This window comes from Danio aesculapii, chromosome 4, assembly GCF_903798145.1.
Source record: "Danio aesculapii chromosome 4, fDanAes4.1, whole genome shotgun sequence".
Taxonomy (NCBI): domain Eukaryota; kingdom Metazoa; phylum Chordata; class Actinopteri; order Cypriniformes; family Danionidae; genus Danio; species Danio aesculapii.
The window spans coordinates 49,343,368-49,362,370 of NC_079438.1; the positions used below are offsets into that span (position 1 = coordinate 49,343,368).

General features: G+C 32.8%; 1 protein-coding gene across 5 annotated transcripts in view; it reads right to left on the minus strand.

The window, feature by feature from the left end:
* The window catches only part of sbf1 (SET binding factor 1), a 73,843-nt gene that overhangs the window by 24,475 nt on the left and 30,365 nt on the right, over positions 1-19,003 (minus strand). For 2 of the 5 annotated variants that reach the window (XM_056455924.1, XM_056455921.1), the window contains exons 5-18: positions 18,506-18,616; positions 17,567-17,620; positions 15,072-15,101; positions 10,936-11,041; positions 10,624-10,756; positions 9,133-9,241; positions 6,967-7,080; positions 3,635-3,712; positions 3,346-3,459; positions 2,929-3,057; positions 2,754-2,852; positions 1,712-1,916; positions 1,217-1,329; positions 92-241 (exon numbers count right to left, since the gene is read on the minus strand). In XM_056455924.1, the coding sequence (XP_056311899.1) occupies positions 92-241; positions 1,217-1,329; positions 1,712-1,916; positions 2,754-2,852; positions 2,929-3,057; positions 3,346-3,459; positions 3,635-3,712; positions 6,967-7,080; positions 9,133-9,241; positions 10,624-10,756; positions 10,936-11,041; positions 15,072-15,101; positions 17,567-17,620; positions 18,506-18,616 (1,545 nt within the window). The remainder of the gene's footprint in view (positions 1-91; positions 242-1,216; positions 1,330-1,711; positions 1,917-2,753; positions 2,853-2,928; positions 3,058-3,345; positions 3,460-3,634; positions 3,713-6,966; positions 7,081-9,132; positions 9,242-10,623; positions 10,757-10,935; positions 11,042-15,071; positions 15,102-17,566; positions 17,621-18,505; positions 18,617-19,003) is intronic. The other 3 variants (XM_056455923.1, XM_056455922.1, XM_056455926.1) reach the window with 3 other exon arrangements.

A 19,003-nucleotide genomic window follows, 5' to 3' on the forward strand; every position in this document is an offset into this window, starting at 1 on the left:
CTGTGCATGCATCTCACTTTTGACCAGAGGATTTATCTCAGTTTGTTATTTTGGACACTGTATTGATGTGATTTGGCGGCTGTGTTTTTACCTGTAGGGTGCAGTTCATCATGCGGACGATGTAGTCGAACTGCTGGTCATCCAGAACGGCTCGATTCTGCAGCACGTGAAGATTGAGCTCCTGCGTCAAACAAACACGAGCTGCTCGACCTTTCAGAGCCCGTAATACTGCCGGCATCAACTGCACACACACATACATACATAAGCGTATTATATACACACCAAAACATACAATATACAGTGTAGTGTGAGATCATTAAAAAATATTTGTTAATATTGTTGGAAAAAAAACGTCAATAATGGAAATAGACATGTTTTTGCTGTTATGATGTTTTGTTTTTGTGCTGGATCAATGATTATGACACTAAACTACTAATGTTTCTGTCTTGAGTGATTCACTGAATCATTGGTTCTAAAAAATAATAAAGAAATTTAAGCAAAAATGAAACAAAATGTTAAAACAACTGCAAGAAATAAATTATCAAATGTAAAACATAAAAACTAATTAAATGAAACCAGTAAAACAAAAATAATAATTTCTTAAAAAAATAAAATAAATAAATAAAATTATAAAAAAAACTGAAGAAGAAGATTTGTATACATTAAATAATGACCAATTAACTCACTGAATCATAAATTTCAACTATTGGTTTATATTTATTCATTTAGAATTGATCTCTCTACGAACAGATCGATCAATTATTGAGTCAAATTATCACACAGATTCTCTTTGGCTTGAGAACTATTGGCATTGACAAAATGAAAAACCTGAAAATAATGTGTCTAAAGTATAACTCACTCAAAATAAATGTCTAGTTTTTTGCACGGTTGCATAAAATCAATGTCACATTTGCAATCACACTCACTCAACATTGAGAAAACCGCACTCTTGCTTGTGTGATATTCCTTAACTACATCAAATCACATAAGCAAAACAAAGGAATATTTTTTGCTAACTCTAATTACAAGCTCATTCTTCTAAATGCTATTTAATATGCTTCATTGCACACCGAATGCTTTTGGACTCTCAGGATTTTTTTTTTTATTTGCAAAGACAGGCATATTTATGTCAGCTTTTCCTCACCAAAACAACCGTGATATTATCACTTATAATAAAAACAGAAATGCTTGAATAACAAAATAAGAGGCTTCTTACCTTCTTGGCTTCCAGCATCTTATTGTCAAAAATGTATGTGATGCAGTTCCGGACCACTTCTAACCTCCTGGCGCTGTTTGCCAGAACATTCCCATTACGGTCCACAAAGTCAACTAGAAGATTGAATAAAAAAACAGAGATTGAAAAAATAACAAATCTTTTACTTTAGTTTCAGTTCAGTTTCCTTTATTTTGCCATTCAAAACATCACAGTAGATGTAATGCAGAACCAAATTGTTACATCGACACCCAGCAAGATCATTAAAAAACACATGAGAAAACACTATAAAACCCTAATATAATAAATAAGCTTTTGTAATTTCATAAATATATAAAAATATAGTTCCATATAAAATATAAACCAGCTTAAATACACTAAAAGGAATGAATAAATACTGAAATACATTCATTGCACAGTTTGTTATAATAGTTATGATACTGACATACGTGCTTATTTAACTAATTGATCTGAATGTGTAGGTGAAGTTTGTCTCACCCAGCGGTGGTCCAGTTGGTACCATGCTCTTGAGTTCAGCTTTGACCACCGGTGGGGCAGTTTTGAGTTTAGCCGTGGCGTGGTCTATAAAGAGCTGCACGGCCACCTCGTCCAGCTGGGGGAAGGAGGTCTGCGGCAGCCGAGGATGTGCGCATTCAGCTGTCCTCTGGACTCTGTGCATGGTCACCGCAGGGTACGGGTTCTCCTAAGAGGAAAAGAGAAAAGATTGTGTTTAGAGGATACCAATAATTACAAAAGTATTATTAAAAATGAAGTCAATAGCTAATTTCCATGTGTCTTGTATTTTACAGGGTTCCCACTCTTTCATGAACAGCAGATTCAAGAACTTTTTAAAGCATCATTAATTTTCAGTTCAACACTGGTAATATTCAAATGCAGTTTGTGAAATATTGTTCAAATGTGAATTATTTGTCATAGTTATAGTATAAGATTTAAATTCAAGTTTTTAAATTAAGAATTTCTCAGTTTTTTCCATTCAGTTTTGAAAGCAAAACAGTACAATTGTTGAAATAGCACCACAAACTATACATTCAAGCACTTTCAAGAACCTATGTATGTTTTTAAGTATTTTCCAGGCCTTGAATTCATATGTCTGAAATTCAAATACTTTCAAAAAGCGTGGGAACCCTGATTATATCTTTAAAATAATAAGAATATTAAAATTGGTATATTCGGGAAAAAAGTACACCAAATTACAAATTTCTTTAATCTATTTATTATATTAATTATAATTGAAAGTGTTGAAACCTGATTTAGGCATCACAACATTGTAATGTTAATATGGAAATCATAATTTATTTAAAACAACAATTTTTATTTAAAAATTAGCATTTTAAAACCTGCTAAAAAATTTAATGCACTGTTAATCTATTCAAATGATAAATTTTGAAAATACAGACATATTTCTCCCCTTTAGAGTGAGGTAAATGACAAAAATATTGGTAAAATAAAAAAAATATGTGTATACATAGTTAGTTTAAAAATAAAAGGTTGTGAAAAAACAGAACTATAAGAATCATACGTTTTTGAAAAGCTGCTCCGCCAGCTCCTTAATGTGCTTCATGACTTTATGAGGATCTCCTGTCTCCTGTCGAATGCGCTCCACCTGATTGGCTATAAGCTGAAAGCAAATGAAGATGTCAGAGAGAATCTTAAGACCTTAAGATTGAGAAATCTGAGACCGAACCATGACTTACATCGTCAAACAGGTCAGTGGCTCGATACGGAGGACCGCGTTCAGACACGAACCCAGCGAAGGCCATGCCATCCAGCACCTTCATCAAGAAGTCATCCTCAGATAGTGCTCGCTGCCCCAAAAAAGCAGCCTGAAGGGAAAACAACAAGCTTTAATGATCTGTTTTACCATTTAAATTAATTATAACATTTACCAAATATTTTACTTAAAGGTGGATAAAAAAATAACACATCTCTCACACAACATATACTTCCTCCGAAATTTGCTCAGAGCATACATCTGCATGTTTTATTCTGACATTAAATCATGTTTTGGATATATAAAAAGGCCAATATTTTCAGATCTGTCAATTATTTTCAGATCTGTCAATTATTTTGTCCACCACTGTAGATATCAAGGGATCTACTATATTTATTACCTTATGAAAGCGAATGACGGGTTCAGGGTGTATGCGAATGATATGCAAACACCACCGATAGCCCTGAAAGAGCTGCGAGAACAGCCAGAGGAAGACAGCACGGATCTCTTTATCCTGCCGATCACATAAAACAATTCAACTTTCATTAAAACAAAGCATTTCCTGCAATGTCACAACAACCCGAAGAGATTCAGCTATAAAAATTTGCATCTTAGGTGTTATGTAAGATGCTGATTGTTATACAAGGAAGGAGGAAAATTATATTTATAGATTCACAAAGGAACAGTACCTGAATCTTAAGTGCGGATGGTTGAATGGAAGGTGGAGGAAAAGCGTGATCAGCCACTTCCAGCTCTGGATCCAGAACCTTTATCACACAAAGCATATATTTTAAGATGTATAATATAATTGTATTTTTATTTATTATATAATTGAATTTTTAGCAGCTTTTTAAAATAATTTTACTTTAATTACTTTAATTTTAGTATGTATATCAATATTATTCTTACATTAAAAAAACTAATATTTATACATTGTATGCAATAGATTTTGCTCTTTTATTTAATATATAGTTTGTTTTATTAAACGTGCTGTCAATTTTATTATTGCTTTATTTTTAATTCTAGATTTTCAATCATTTATTATTATATACTTCATAGTTTAACAATTACTTATTCAAATTTAATGCAAAAATAAGACATTTTTTTTCTATTCTACTACAGTCTAAATTAAGAAAAAAGATGTTTAACAGTTTAACCAAAAACAACTAGATGTGGTAGTCATACTTCGTAAACATCCAATGCATCTTTTACACTATCATTATAACACTATAATTGCAACACCTAAGAGTACAATAACATACAATAGTATAACATTATAGTAGCTGATTATTTAATTCTATGTTGAATGCATTGAATTTTGACACCCGTAAAAATAATGTCACCATTTTAAGCACCAGGCCATAAATCAATATGTGAACCGCAAAAGTTTAAAACAATGTTCATTGTGCCTTTGACGACAAAACAATGAATCACAAATCTTCCTTGTTCATTTAAGTTTTTGCAAAGTCACAAGAGCATTGTTATTTTTTCAGTTGTTTGGTTTCAGTGGTATGTCACTTTTGACTGCAATTTGCTGTATTTCAAAACATCTAATACCTAAAAATGAGGTGCAAATTAGTATTATGCATATTAAATTTATTTAAATAAATCTACAGTTTATATCTTATTAATATATATGCATTTAGTTTACATTTTAATAATTTATTTTTATTGGTTTGTCAAATTTATTTATTTTTATTTTAGTTTTAGTACATTTCAGCTAAAGGGCAAGGTCAAAGTAAAATGTAAGGTCTCCCTTGGGAGAGATTTGTTTATAAAAGGTTTTGTTGTACATACAGTAGACACCCACAAGACAACATGTGACAAACATATTAAAAATCTAATCTTAAAAACCTCCTAATATAAATACAATTCCATCAAAACAATAATTTACAAATACAATGTGCACCCACTGCCCTCTGTTATGCCAAGCAATGCAGTTATCTTAATCCTTTGACTGTCCTACTTTAGAAAGCAATGTTTTATATTTAATTTGCATAGTAATTCTATGTTTTATATTACGTCTAGTGTTATTAAGTGTTTAACTAATTGTTAATTAGTGAATCACATACAAAAGAGTCTGCGCTTACATAATTTTATGTGTACGGAGTATATTTATTATATACAGTACATATAAATACACACATCCATGTGAAAATGTATACACATAATAAGGGTTTATTTATCTAAATATAAGTGTAATATATATACATTTGAGATTTAATGGGTAAATTCTTTTACTACTGATTTAGAAATTGGATGTAAACATATATGTATTTTAACCCTTTATCGGGAGAAGAACCATATATGATAACTTCATTGACATTGATTATAATAAGATTTATTTTCTTAAGTCCATAATATAAGTCACTAATTAACTCTATCATGTATATTTTAAAATGTGTGCAAAATCTCCCACTGAACTGTCCCCAAATGTGGCACACGGTCCATCTGTAATTACAGAAAGCTTCAAGTCTGCAGCTGAAGCTAATAACAAAACTCACTTAGCTAATTGAAAAGATTAACCAAAGACGACAGTCACCTACACAACTATCAGAAGCATCTTCAACCTCTGGATTAAAAAAATACAGCTGAAGGGATCAGCAATGAGAAAAAAACCCAGAAGAAAACCCCACGATTTCCAGGCAATTAAATGGATGGAGTGGGTTCATTACTGAGGCATGGCGATCTCTTTTCCCAGCGCGATTATCATCTCTGTCCCAGAGGAGACGCGGTTATGTGAGCCCTGCTCGCTCAAACATGCAGATTCAACCTCTGCCACTTCAGCAGCGATGGTTTGACTGCTTTGGCGCCACAGAAACACACACACATACAAGTACATATACACACACACAGAGAGAGAGAGAGCGATTCTGGGCTTGTTTCCAGAGGGCTAAAATGCGAATGCCACACACAAGGACCTTTCTGTGCCAATTTTGATTTCATCTAAACAAACACAGACTGACAACTGGACACTTTTAGGTGTGTACACAGGACGGAAATCCCTTTTCTTTGTCACTTTCCTGAAAAGAAGGAAAAAAAACTTCCTTTCAAAAAAAAAAAGATGCAGGTATGAAACTGACTCATGCATTGCATTGTGAAGTTTAAAGGAAGTTTTTAAACTGGTAACACTAAACTGGAATAAGATGTGATAATCTGACTGGATTTGTTAAGTAGGATTTGACAGAGCCTGTTAAAAAAAGCGTGTTGACAGGAAAACATTTCATTAAAAGTAGCTAATAAAACTGCTCATTTAAATGGACAATATCAAAATATCTTCAGCATGTGTTTTCTATTAATGTCCTTAAATAGAAATGACATTTAACATATTATATTTTATTAGAGATTACATTTAGCTTACACAAACATAGAAGAAATGTATTGCTTATCTTGTTACAGTATGTCTAGCTAGGACAATGTGTAAAATTGCATGCACTTGAGATCTAAAGGGTAATTTTTTTACTTTCGATTTAGAAATTAGAGACAAACGTATGTATTTTACCCCTTTATTGGGAGAAGAACCATATATGTAACTTTATATAATTTACTTTTTCAAGACAAATGTTTTCAAAACATCTTGACACTCCATGCTTGAGGGTTTTTCCCAATGAGTATTACAATAAATGCCTTATAAAGGGTTAAAGATGATTATAATATATTACATTACTGTAAAATTGAAAGTGCCACTATAAACCTGCCTGTTCAATCACTATCAGCCCTATAATTTTACTCTCTAAACATTGAGCGTAATTTCAAGGAAGTGTTTGTTATTGAGTAATGTCTACCGAGAATCCTTCTTTTAATTACTGCTGGCACAAAACCTCCTTACGAAGGTAAATATGACTTTTTATAGCCCCAGTGCATTAAACCCGCAACATTTCCTTAATCTGTGATGTGGTTTGTTACATTATCTTTAAAGACTAAACCCGTCAACTGTGACTTCTTCATCAACGGCAGCTATTATTACTTACAACTCAATACTGGCACATATCCAGGTAATAGGTAAAACAGGTTGGTTTACCATGGAGATGGCGGTCTGTGTGTGGTGGAGAAGTGGCTCAGGGAGCACGGATATGTGGACACACTCTGGAATGGTCACTGTGCCTCCGTCCAGGTCTGCAATGATTACGTCGAGCTGTGTGTATTAAAAATAAATAAATAAATCACAGGTAAGAATGAACCCGCATTAAGCTACATCATTATATATGCACAAAACAACATCAGATACTCATGTTTCAAAATAAACAACTATTTTCAATAACCCAAGTTCAACCCGGTGTTAATCAAATAGACATTTGAAAGGTCTGCTGTGCCAGTGATGTGACTGAATGTGTGAGCTCTGATCCACTCATTTAATAAATGAACAGTGGATTATAAAAAAATAATAATAATAATATTGGTTAGTTTTGATCTTTTAAACTACATTTTAGTCTCATCTTTAAACATTGACCTTGACAAATGATTCACGTGAGAATAAAAGTTCCAGTTTCACCACAGAATCTAAAGAAACAAATAAATAAATAAACAATAAGTAAATATTTGATTGTTTTTCTCACAATTCTCTGAATTTTTACCAAAAAAAAAACTCCAATTACAAGTTTACATCTCAAAACTCAGAGATCAAACCTCACAGTACTGAGATTATATTGTGCAATTCTAAATTAACATCTTGTAATTTTGAATTTGCATCCTCCAAATCTGATTTTACACAATCCTGAGTTTACATTTTAAAATCCTGCAACATATTCTCAAATCTGTGAGGAAAAAAAGTCTGAACAAATGACATAAGATGTAAACTCGGGGTTTCTGCAGGTTTCAGTTTCCTGCAGGTTAAGACCTTTTCAAGACTATTATGAATAAAATTTCAAACCTATATGGGGTTAAACACCAAGGATTTTTTAGGGAAAAAAATGCTTGGCCAGTAGAAAAGATTTCTAATGGTCCCCTCCAAAAAACAAATCTTAGTTTTAGCCACGTATATTAAATAATTTTTCAAAACAAGTAAACTCTGGTTGCATACATAGACTAATAAATTAATAAGTTAATAAATGTGACTTTTGTTAAAGGTTTTATTGAGATGTATTGTTGGTGACTGGATGAGTGTTGGCCTGATTGGAAAATTAAGACCTGTTTAAAAGGATTTAAGACCTACAAGATAATATTTCGATGAATTTAAGACTTTTTAAGGCCTTAAATTTAGTTTTTGAAATTTAAGACTTTAAGACCCCTGAAAAAAATCGGAACTACAAGTTTAAATTTTATGTTGTTAAATCAAAATGTTCTCCTTTTTTGATTTATGAAATATGTATTTCCAATTGCAAAACAAAAGTCTTGTAAAATAATAAAAGAAAAAGAAAATTGTAAACTAATAAGATTGTTCATTTTATTCATTCATTCACTTATTTATTTCGTAACTTAACTTTTCTTTATTTGTTATTATTATTTATTATTATTATTATTATTATTATTATTATTATTATTATTATTATTATTATTAATTAGTGGAAACATACATGGGACCAGACACATTTCTCACATAAAAAGACCCAAAGTCCTTTGCAATTGCCTGTTTTACATTCCCATCTGTAAAAGCGTTCAGGTCTAAACAATGATCCTTTGGATCAAGTTTCATTCACAGGTATCATGTATCGCTTCATCTCTGCAAACTGCAAATACAGGTGACCAAATGTAAACATGTTCAGTTATGTCCAACAGGCCCCTGTAAATAAGCCATCCAAAAAAAAATCACAGTCAAACAGGTGTAATTGTTGGAGTGAAATCCTGTAGTTACAGCAGCTGATATTTGTTCAAGATAAGCTCAGAAAACAGGTCAGGAATTTCCTATTGAATGAAATCTATAAACGTAAGATCAAGAAGCGAAAGTAAAATTTGTTGTTCTTTGGAATACACATTTGATCAGCTAAATGATAAGCTAGATCTAATGCTAAATCTAAATTTTAAAAAAATGCAACCAAGTAGGATAAAATAAACTATGAGCAAAACATTTCAACTGAGATAAACCAAATCAGATTTAGAAATGATCGTGTATCATTACACATGCTTTTCTTATCCTGCACACCACTGTATGTTAGACGTGATTAAACCTTATCTAAAAAGTGTAAGTGTTCTGTTGTGTGTTGCAGTATTGAAGATGAAGAGAGGATAAAGTGAGAGAAAATGCTCTTACCAGCTCCTGAGTCTCTGAGCGGAAATGTGAGTTGACTCCGATGATGAAGGGTGTCGGACTGCTGAGCACCTCCAGCAGCTTCCCCGGTAAAATGGGAACGTATGTAAAACTGGAGAAAAGGAGAAATAAAGACAATGATGACAAGACTGGGAGAAATGAGAACAACACATAGATGAACACTGAAAAAAAGCATTTAAACAGATGAAATATATAAGGGGGCTGTTTTAAGTCCTGTCCCAATTTGAACTGGTCTATTTTTCACTTTATTACTTTATTTTTTGCAATGCTTTCTTTTTTATTATTTTAAATGCTTTCAGTATTCAGTCCGTATATTATGAAGATTTATTACATATTATATGCGCATCTTGTATTTCTATTAAACAAAATTAGATCGCTTTCATTATTCATTCATTTTCCTTCAGCTTAGTCCCTTATCTATCAGAGGTCGCCACAGCGGAATGAACCGTTTTTTTAATCATTAATACAAATAATAAAAACTGATATGCTACATTGCTGCTATGTAACACTAATGTAAATTATGCAATTTTTATGTTACGAAAACCAGAACTTAAAGTTAAGACCATTTCAAACAGATATTCGAGTAACCACAAGGGAGTCGAGTGACAATGGAGTGAGAATCCTTATGCAGGTTTTATTAAGTATCGCTTCAGACAGACAATTATTAAAAAAAACAGGCACAAACGGGTACAAACAAGGAAATCCGGAGGCTTCGTCAGGAAACAGACAGATAGTCGGTACAGACGGCAGAAAGAGTAAACGATAAATCAAAGCAAGGGTCAGAACACGTAGAAATTATACCAGGGAATGCTTTGTAATGTTACAGGGTGTTAACCTAACAAGACTCAGCAATGAGTATCTCAAAGTGAGCCGTATATATGAGAGTGTAATCAGTACATGAGCAGCTCTAGCTGTGAGAGTCCAATCAAAAGAGACTTGGAACAGGTGTGTGTGTGCGGTGCATGACAGGACTTGTAGTTCATATGAAGACAGGATCCATGAGGGTTCTATAAGGGTTAAATTGCTGGTAATCGTGACAATATGGGCAACTAAACAAATTTTTAAATACAATATTTAGTATAAACTTTATGTTTTATATCTGTATTTATGCTTTTATTATATTCCTTTATTATATACTGACGATTTTGAGCTGCAACATTTCTAAATTTGTGCAGTTTTAAATGATACGAATAATAATCCAAACAATAATTACTATCATTATATTAATAATACACTTATTAGTTTTGTATATATGTGTAAAAAAAACAACTACTTTTTTTATATAAGACAGTATAGTGTCTTAAGTGTTTTGTTTGTTGTTGTTTGGTGGATGTTTTAGTAATATGTGTTTTAGTTTGATTCCTTGTGCCATTATTTTGTGATAGCGATAGATTGTGAAATGAGATGTCTCAAGGGGTTAATCCTAATAAAATAAATTCAATCAAGATTCCTCAACATATGACCCCCCTTTACCTGTACTTGAGTGGGAACATGATGGCCAGCAGAGCCCTGCAGGCATCCGTCAGCCGCTGGTAACTGCTGGAGAGGAACAGGATCTTGTGCTCAGTCAAAGCAGCACAAAACAGACAGAGAACATTCACGATTCCTGCAGCGAGAGAGAGAGAGAGAGAGGCTAAAAATACCAGCCACACTTCCTCTGTTATTTATTTAACAACACAAGGTGGAGATTACAGCGTCCACATCTGACACTTGACACCAACTGTTGCTGTTTTAATGAGGTTGATTTTGCTGTTTAGCATGTAAGCCGGCTGGTGATTGGCTTACCGAGCTGTCTGAAAAGCTGAGCCACACTGCAGCCACTGACGGGCAGGGAGTCGTTGATGGGCGTCTGGATGACCTGCCTGTCGCCCGCGCCAAGTGTTATGGTCCTCTGTAAGAAGAGGGAGACGATACAAGAAATTGAGCTCTTTTTCAAAATCAAAATAAGCTAATCTTATACCTCCACCAGGGCATTATGGGAAAGATTAAGGTGTGTGGCAGGCTGGTCGTGAGGTGAGCTGAAGAAAAGAGGTTATTAGGGAGGAGGAAAAAAAAAAAAGCCATTCACCATTTATAAAAGGGCACCAAAAATAGAGACAAAAAAAATGAACATTGATTTCCTGCTGTGCATAATCCTTCCTTATGTAAAGTGCTTTTTGTGAAAGTTATAAACGAAAAGGTTTGAAAAATTGCTGTCAGGTACATCAGAAAGACTTATATATTTATATTAAATAGAATAATAAAATGATTTGCATCATAAATTTGGAGGTGTGCAATATTTATTGTCTATGGCAATATTACAGTAGGTAACACTTTAGTTTAAGTCACAATTCATGCTATTAACTGCTGGCTTATTACCAGCCTATTATTAAGATATGAACTGTTCATTATTAAATATAAAAGTATGATCTTATTCTGTATCACTACTCCTACCCAAAACCTAAACCCAACTTAGAAGTTACTAACTACTTATGAATAGCTAATTAGTAGTTTATCAAGCTACACTGTTAATAATTTTTGTAAACTACACAGTATTTTACTGCAATATGAACTGTAACTGACAGTTACGCAGTATGTTACTGTATTGTAAAAAGTTGCATATGAAAATTACTGTATATTTCATAGTAACGATATACAATACTGAACATACATACGTAAATGATGCTGTAAATGTAAATACAGTATTTTGCTGTAATTGATTTACAGTAAGTTACTGCTAAACTGCTGCCAGTAAGTTATTGGTGATTCTACAGATTGTTAACAGTGTAGTAGTGTTAGTTAATGATTTATTAATACCTTGAATTGTGTCTTGTGACTCAATATTATAATTGTTATTTTTTAACGATGTGAACATTGACATTGAGCATTGCTAAAAAAGAAAAAAAAAGAAAAAGAAAAGCATTGTGAGAGGGCAAAACAATCCCTGAGTAACGTATTAAACAGAGTATTAAAAAGCAGCTAGAATAAAATATAATAAAAGTTATGGAGCGTTTGGTTTCTGAATCAATGTGTTTTGAACCATCAAAATGAATTAATAACCAGATTCATTCATAAAAACTTACTTTCTAATCAAAGTCTGCTTCTAAAAAACTTTTGTTTCTGAAATAACTGAATCTACATGTCTAAAATACGCTGGTATTTAAATGAACCAGTCTTTTAGAAAGAATTATTTGAATGCATTATTCAATGAATCCCTCATTCAGACAAACTTTTCAAAACCTACTGGCAGTTTGAGTGTTTAGTTAGTAATCTAGTTATTGATCATTTACTTATTGTCATTTATTTATCATTCATTTATTATCTAAAGCAGCAGAGGGACCATCATCAATATTATTGATTAGCAACTTATGCTTAGGATCTCAATACATTACAGATATGCTCACTGAATACGAACCAAACAGATCAAGGGTTCATTTAAAGCAGGGTGAATCCACTTTAGCTTCTGTACTGCGCTCCCCGCTGCTGGAATCAGCTTCCAGAAATGATCAGATGTGCTCCAACTTTTGGCACATTCAAATCAAGACTTAAAACATATCCGTTTAGCTGTGCCTTTACTCAACGAGCACTGTGCTGCGTCCAACAGATCGCACTATTATGTCTTTCTTTTCTTTTTTCATTCTTTTAAAACCTGTTTTAACACATTTTAATCTGTTTTCAATCATTTTTTATTATTTGAATAGTTTTTATTTGCTTGTTTGTTTTATTCTTGTTTATGTAAAGCACTTTGAATAACTATTGTGTATGAAATGTGCTATATAAATAAACTTCCATTGCCTATCAATTATCGTTTTTCGTAAAAATCTCTGTTTTTGTTTTTTTTTTTTATATAGCACACCGCTCAGTACATTCATAAAAAATATTAACACAAACATCTCATCTTCAAAAATCAGTTAAAAAATAATACCAGTAAGCATTTGATAAGACAGTGGTCAATCAAGAAAAGCAAATCATTCACATTATACAATCATGATTAGTCCAGAATCATCCACGTAACCAAACACAGACATTCATGCCCATTTTAGGACTTTAACACACACAAGTAAATTCAGGAAGAGGTCAATAAGAAAAAAGCAGTTCTTTTAGAGTAAATGACACGTCAGGACAGGAAGTTAAAAGGTGGCTGTAAAAATGACAGTGCGTGGATGATGTCATCACTTCAAACAGCCACAGCACACAAGCGATTGACAGCCACGCATTAGAGCACATGCATGTTTATAAACCATCATAAAACGCCTGCGGTAATGAAAGCTCAGGACAGGACCAATCCATAGAGATAACACACGGACCTGCACAGAAGCGTGAGCAGCAGTCATGCATGCCGATAAAAGAGATTATTTGAGATAAACACACTCATTGTGCACTTGAAATTCTCATACAAATATGGGAAATTTAAATGACAATAGCAATGACATGCAGTGTGTTTATTTTATTTATTTAGTCTTTATGGCATGTCAATGAGTCAGACAACATAATATATAAAAACAATTATTTAGTTACATAATGTTTAGTTTTTGATTTATATGTAACTAAAATATTTATTATAATTGTAAAGTTTCATTAATAATTGTATAATTGTAGTTTTAATTTTTTTAGAAGGCATTAGTTGATAGATGAATATGAATACTAAATGTTTTAAACAGTAAACTAAAAAATCTAGATTTCTATGTTCTATCTATCCATCCATCCATCAATACACACACACATTACATATACATACCATGTACAAGGGCTGCACGATATTGAAACAAATCTGACTATGCGCTGTTTCATTTTTTTGCAATATTTATTGCAATATGAATGCAATCATTTCACCAGATGACTTAAAATAACTAATAATTTTCTATTGACTGGGATGATTTCATAGGCCAGATAATCTACTTATATATTATTAGGTGAGTCTAATTGTATTGGAGTATAAGTTGAATAATCAAATGCAGGCAAATGAAACGGCCTAGTCTTCATTGTATAAAAGTTAAATGCAATATATTTTCATAGTTATAATTCTTGTACACAATTTATTTAAAGGACTTAAGGTTAAGTTTTACAATCACTCAACAATATGGTTCTTGGTCAACTCTAACTCTAATTTCACTCAAATTTCCTCAGGGATGAATAAACTGAAGATGAACTTGACATTGCAGATGCTGCGATGCGACTATTGTGAATTATCACATTGCAATATCGATGCTGAAACGATTTATTGGGCAGCCCTACTATATATATATATATATATAGTATATATAAGACAAAAGCTTTATTTTATTTTTTCAAGCATTTGTGTATGTACAAATGCACAAAAATATACATACAACTTCACATTTTATGTCAGAATAAGTACATTTGAATATATTTTATATCATTTAAATAATTCAATTTCAGTTAAATATTTATATTTAGGTTAATTTATTTAAGTATTATTATTAATATTATTATTATTATATCTATATTTTTAAAACAACAATAAAAAGCATCAAGCTATTTTAGGTTTTTCACTTCACCCAAACTGTGCAGAACCAAAATAAAGATGTTGTAAATTTGTGTGTACCGGTATTTGTAAATGTACATACAAAAATACAAATACAATTATTCACATTTTATTTCAGCATATTATAAATAATAAAAATGATCAGATAAAAACTAAATACACTCCCTGCTAATAACTGTGCAGGTTAGTATTACCAGGCCTCCAAAAGCCTTATTTTTTATTGTTTGTGTAGTCCTAATCTGTGATTAAACATCATCGCAGTGCTTAAAACAACAGTTAGTCATATTCTAAATCAATTTTGATTCTAATTTCAGTGATGTCATTGATTCCGCTGATGCTTGTTTTTCTGTTTACTAATTGATGAAGCACACCATAAAGGAGGGGAAGCAGGATTGACAGTGAGAGAAGGAGCTGAACGAAATCAAACATGGCGTACCGAGCTCTCCTCTCTGTCCTCCTGGCCCGGCTAGATTAACACGGCACAGCAACACAAAACACAAACTCATTAGACACACAAAAATTCAGAGACATTACAATACCAAAAAAAGAGAAGGAGCAAAAAAGCAAATAAAAGAAATACATGACAAAACACACGGTCGTGATGATAAAACACAGCTGTGAGGGCAAAAGTCACAGGTATATTGAAACACGGCTGCTGGATTCAAGCAAGACACTGCTGGTAAATACAATAACTGATAAGACAAAAAAAAAATTTAATGATTAAACTTTTTTCTAATACAAGTTATCAAAAACACTTGATTTAAATATGCAGATAAGGCATGTTTTGTAGACTAAAATCATATATTATCAGTCAAACTATGTATAAACACATCCCTCAGTAAAAAAAACCTTTTAATATACGAGATATGCAGAGAGACGAACAAAACTGTGCACGTTGCTGAATTTAAGTGCTGCTGAAGTGGAGATTTATTTTAATGGAGGAGAAAAAAAACTTGAGAAAAGAGCATTTGGGAATATATGCATTGCAATTTAAATCTACAGACATCTCACGTAAAAGTGTATCTTGGATATTTTCCGTACATTATACTGAAAAATCAGCTAAAAAGCAACCTAAAAAGTGTCTGGCCTTAACAGGTAAAAGCCTTACTGAAACAGAAAGTGAGGTCTGGGAAACTCTCGACTTGCGTAACAGATTAGATATTACATCAATGACTTCTGGTACGGCCATATCAGTATGGGTTATTGGGGAAAATAAACAGGTGTGTTTTATTTGGCATTGTGGAGCTGGAGAGATGGTAAAACGTGCCCTTCAGGAAGTCTCAAATACTGAATTCTCAGCAGTGCTTCAGTAAAAAAAATTATAAATAAATCATCCTTTATAGACACATACACCAAACACACCTGACTCACCAAAACAAATGCTAAAAATAATTATAAACTAATTAAGTTAATTATTAAAATAATTTTACATGTCAGGTCAGCTGCATGTTTAAATGAAGAAGTAAATAAATAAACAAATTAATTAATTAATCTTACATAATGTGTGGGGGCAGCTGCATATTTAAGGAAATGTCGGTTTAAATGAAATGAAGGACTTTTTAATGTATATTAGTATTGTTTACAATATGGTTATTACAATTACTTAAAAACTAAACATGTATTTTTGCTTAAACAAAAAGTTTACATTAAATCTGAAACTGGACTGCAGTAAAATTAAAATTAAGCTAGTTGCCAGTTTAAAAAAATGTCAATTTCTGTTTAAATAAATGAAGCTAAAGCTGCAATGAACACTTAAAAAAATTAAATAAAAAAATATACTCAAGCATCTAAAAATCTAACAATTTTTATAAATTAATGTTAAACTTAAAATTGTAAAGAAATAAAAAAAAAAGTTTAAATTATTCATTTAAAAAAGCTACAATCGATTCTTGATGCTGAAATAAAATCAGGCCAACTAAAGAAAGAAAGAAACAAACAAAACCAACTGCTGCAAACAAATCATGACTTAGAACTGTACTAATTATTATTATATCCATGAAAGCAAAAACCCTGTAATCTAGCAAAGAGATCAGCAAACAGCTCTGATGCTGTAGTACGTTGTTTAGCGTGTTTCTAAGACTGTCATTCATATGCTAGCCGTGTGCTTAGCCGCCATCTGCCACCGTCCATATGTTGAATCCACACCACCCAACCGGCCCAGGACACAAACACTGGCTCCATAAGCCTCTGTGTATGTGTGTGTGCGTGTGCGTGTGCGTGTGCGTATGTGTACCTTCTTAAGTGTTTATCAGAGTGCCATCCTATAAAATAAACAACAATAAGCAGTAGGGGTGTAACAGTAAAATGTAGCTGGTACATGTTTTTCTCTCGACAGATATTTGACTATTATTAACAGATTCGTTTTTTATTCGTTTATTTTCATTTAATTATTGCCTATATTGCTTCTCTCCAATTTGAATAAATGTTATATTAAAGAAACACACTTTCAATTAAACGTTTATATTTATTTGAGAATTATTATCACTATATTTATTAGAGAAGCTTTTTCTCTTGTATTTCTGTACAATTTATTTTTGTTTAATTAAACCAATAAGCCATTTTATAGATATTATTTTTGTAATCTTACTTTTTTATAACAATAAAAACCATCAAGTAATTTAACATCTTTCAACTTCTCTTACTGTACAGAAATTGAACCGAGCTGTGACTTTAAATAAAAATCACGATGTTGTGAGTTCTGTGTACCGGTACACCCCTAATAAGCAGATGAGAGAAACCGTCACCAACAAAAAGGTAAAGTTGAAACTGATCACAGCCAAAGATTCAGAAAAGAAATAAAGCACTTGTAATTGATTCTCAGGAACGGCGGTGATTTCAAAAAATGACTGAGAAATGCACAAGTGATGTTTGATTGTCAGGCAGAATCACAAATGGGTTGATTGGTTGAAGCTGCTCAAAGTTAAATGTTACCTGGAAACAACCCAGAAGCCAGTCAGATAAACTACAAAGAGGGGGATCATTTATCTGGAACACAAGGGAGTCAGGTTTACACTTCAAGGGAAGGTTTTAACCCAAAAAAACTCTTGAACTTGATAAAATGAGTACATGTGAGGATGTTATGGAGAAGCACATCATATTTAACCTCTTTACTGTCACTCTACTTATTGAGTTCACACTATATACATATAATATATAATTGGTCAAGATAAATTTAGGTTTAGGTACTGAAAAACGTGGACGGTTACAGTTAAGAGGTTAAAGTGATAGTCAAAAATGAAATCCTTTGTTCAACCCTCATGTGATTTTAAACCCGTAAGACTTGCTTTCGTAGAATAGAAAAGAAGAAACTGGACACTCTTTACTAGATGGGAAATGACTAGTCACAATTTTGAAATGACAATAAAGCAGCACACTGATTTAACCTTAATCTAAAACAATCAAATCAACATTAAACAGCACCTCAAAGACACTAAAGTAACACTGAACCTAAATTCAGTACATGCAAAAGAGCAACCAGGATGTTTGTTTTGTCCAAAAGATCTCCTTTCCCTTTTTTAGAGGGGCAAAAGAGGCTTGCAAGGTTTGTAATGTTGAGTAAACGATGACCGAGTTAAAACACCGAAATGATTTGAACATTTAAATCATCATTACTAAAGAAATATCAATATAAACTAGTATTAACCTTAAACTTATCAAGTGCACTAATGTAAATAACACCAGTCCATCATTCTGAAAATAAAACTCATAACTATATCCATGATGCACTGGGCTAAACAATCATTTACATGTGTATTTAATTTTGGATTCATTTGTTTGGAGGCAAGTAAATCTGCATTGAAGGGAATTCAAAACACGATATATTGACAGGGGTTTTGCATTACAACATGGTTAACTCAGCACATTTCTCACCTGAGAGCCGCCAGCTATAGGAATGATGCAGGTGAGGAGGTTTCCGATCACTGTTTCCATGGGAACAGTGAGGCCATCGACATGAACAGTGTAGATGAGACTCAAACAGTTCTGCAGACACAAAATATAAATGCATGTAATAAATAAGGTCTTTAGCGTTTTTTTAATAGTTTGAATTGGCATAGAAAATTATTAAAGGAAGAAAACAAGATCCCGGATATATCACAGGTCAGGTTTAAACCTTGTTGTGACTGCCTGCGAGAGCGACTGACTGTGCGACTGCCTGCGAGAGCGGCTGACTGTGCAACTGCCAGCGAGAGCTGACTGTGCGACTGCCTGTGCGAATGGTTGACTGTGCGACTGGATGTGAAACTAGATGACTGTGCGACTGCCTGTGCAATTGGATGACTGTGCAACTGCCTGTGTGGGTGCCTGTGCAACTGCCTGACTGTGCGTCTGCTTGAGAAACTGCCTGACTGTGCGTCTGCTTGTGTAACT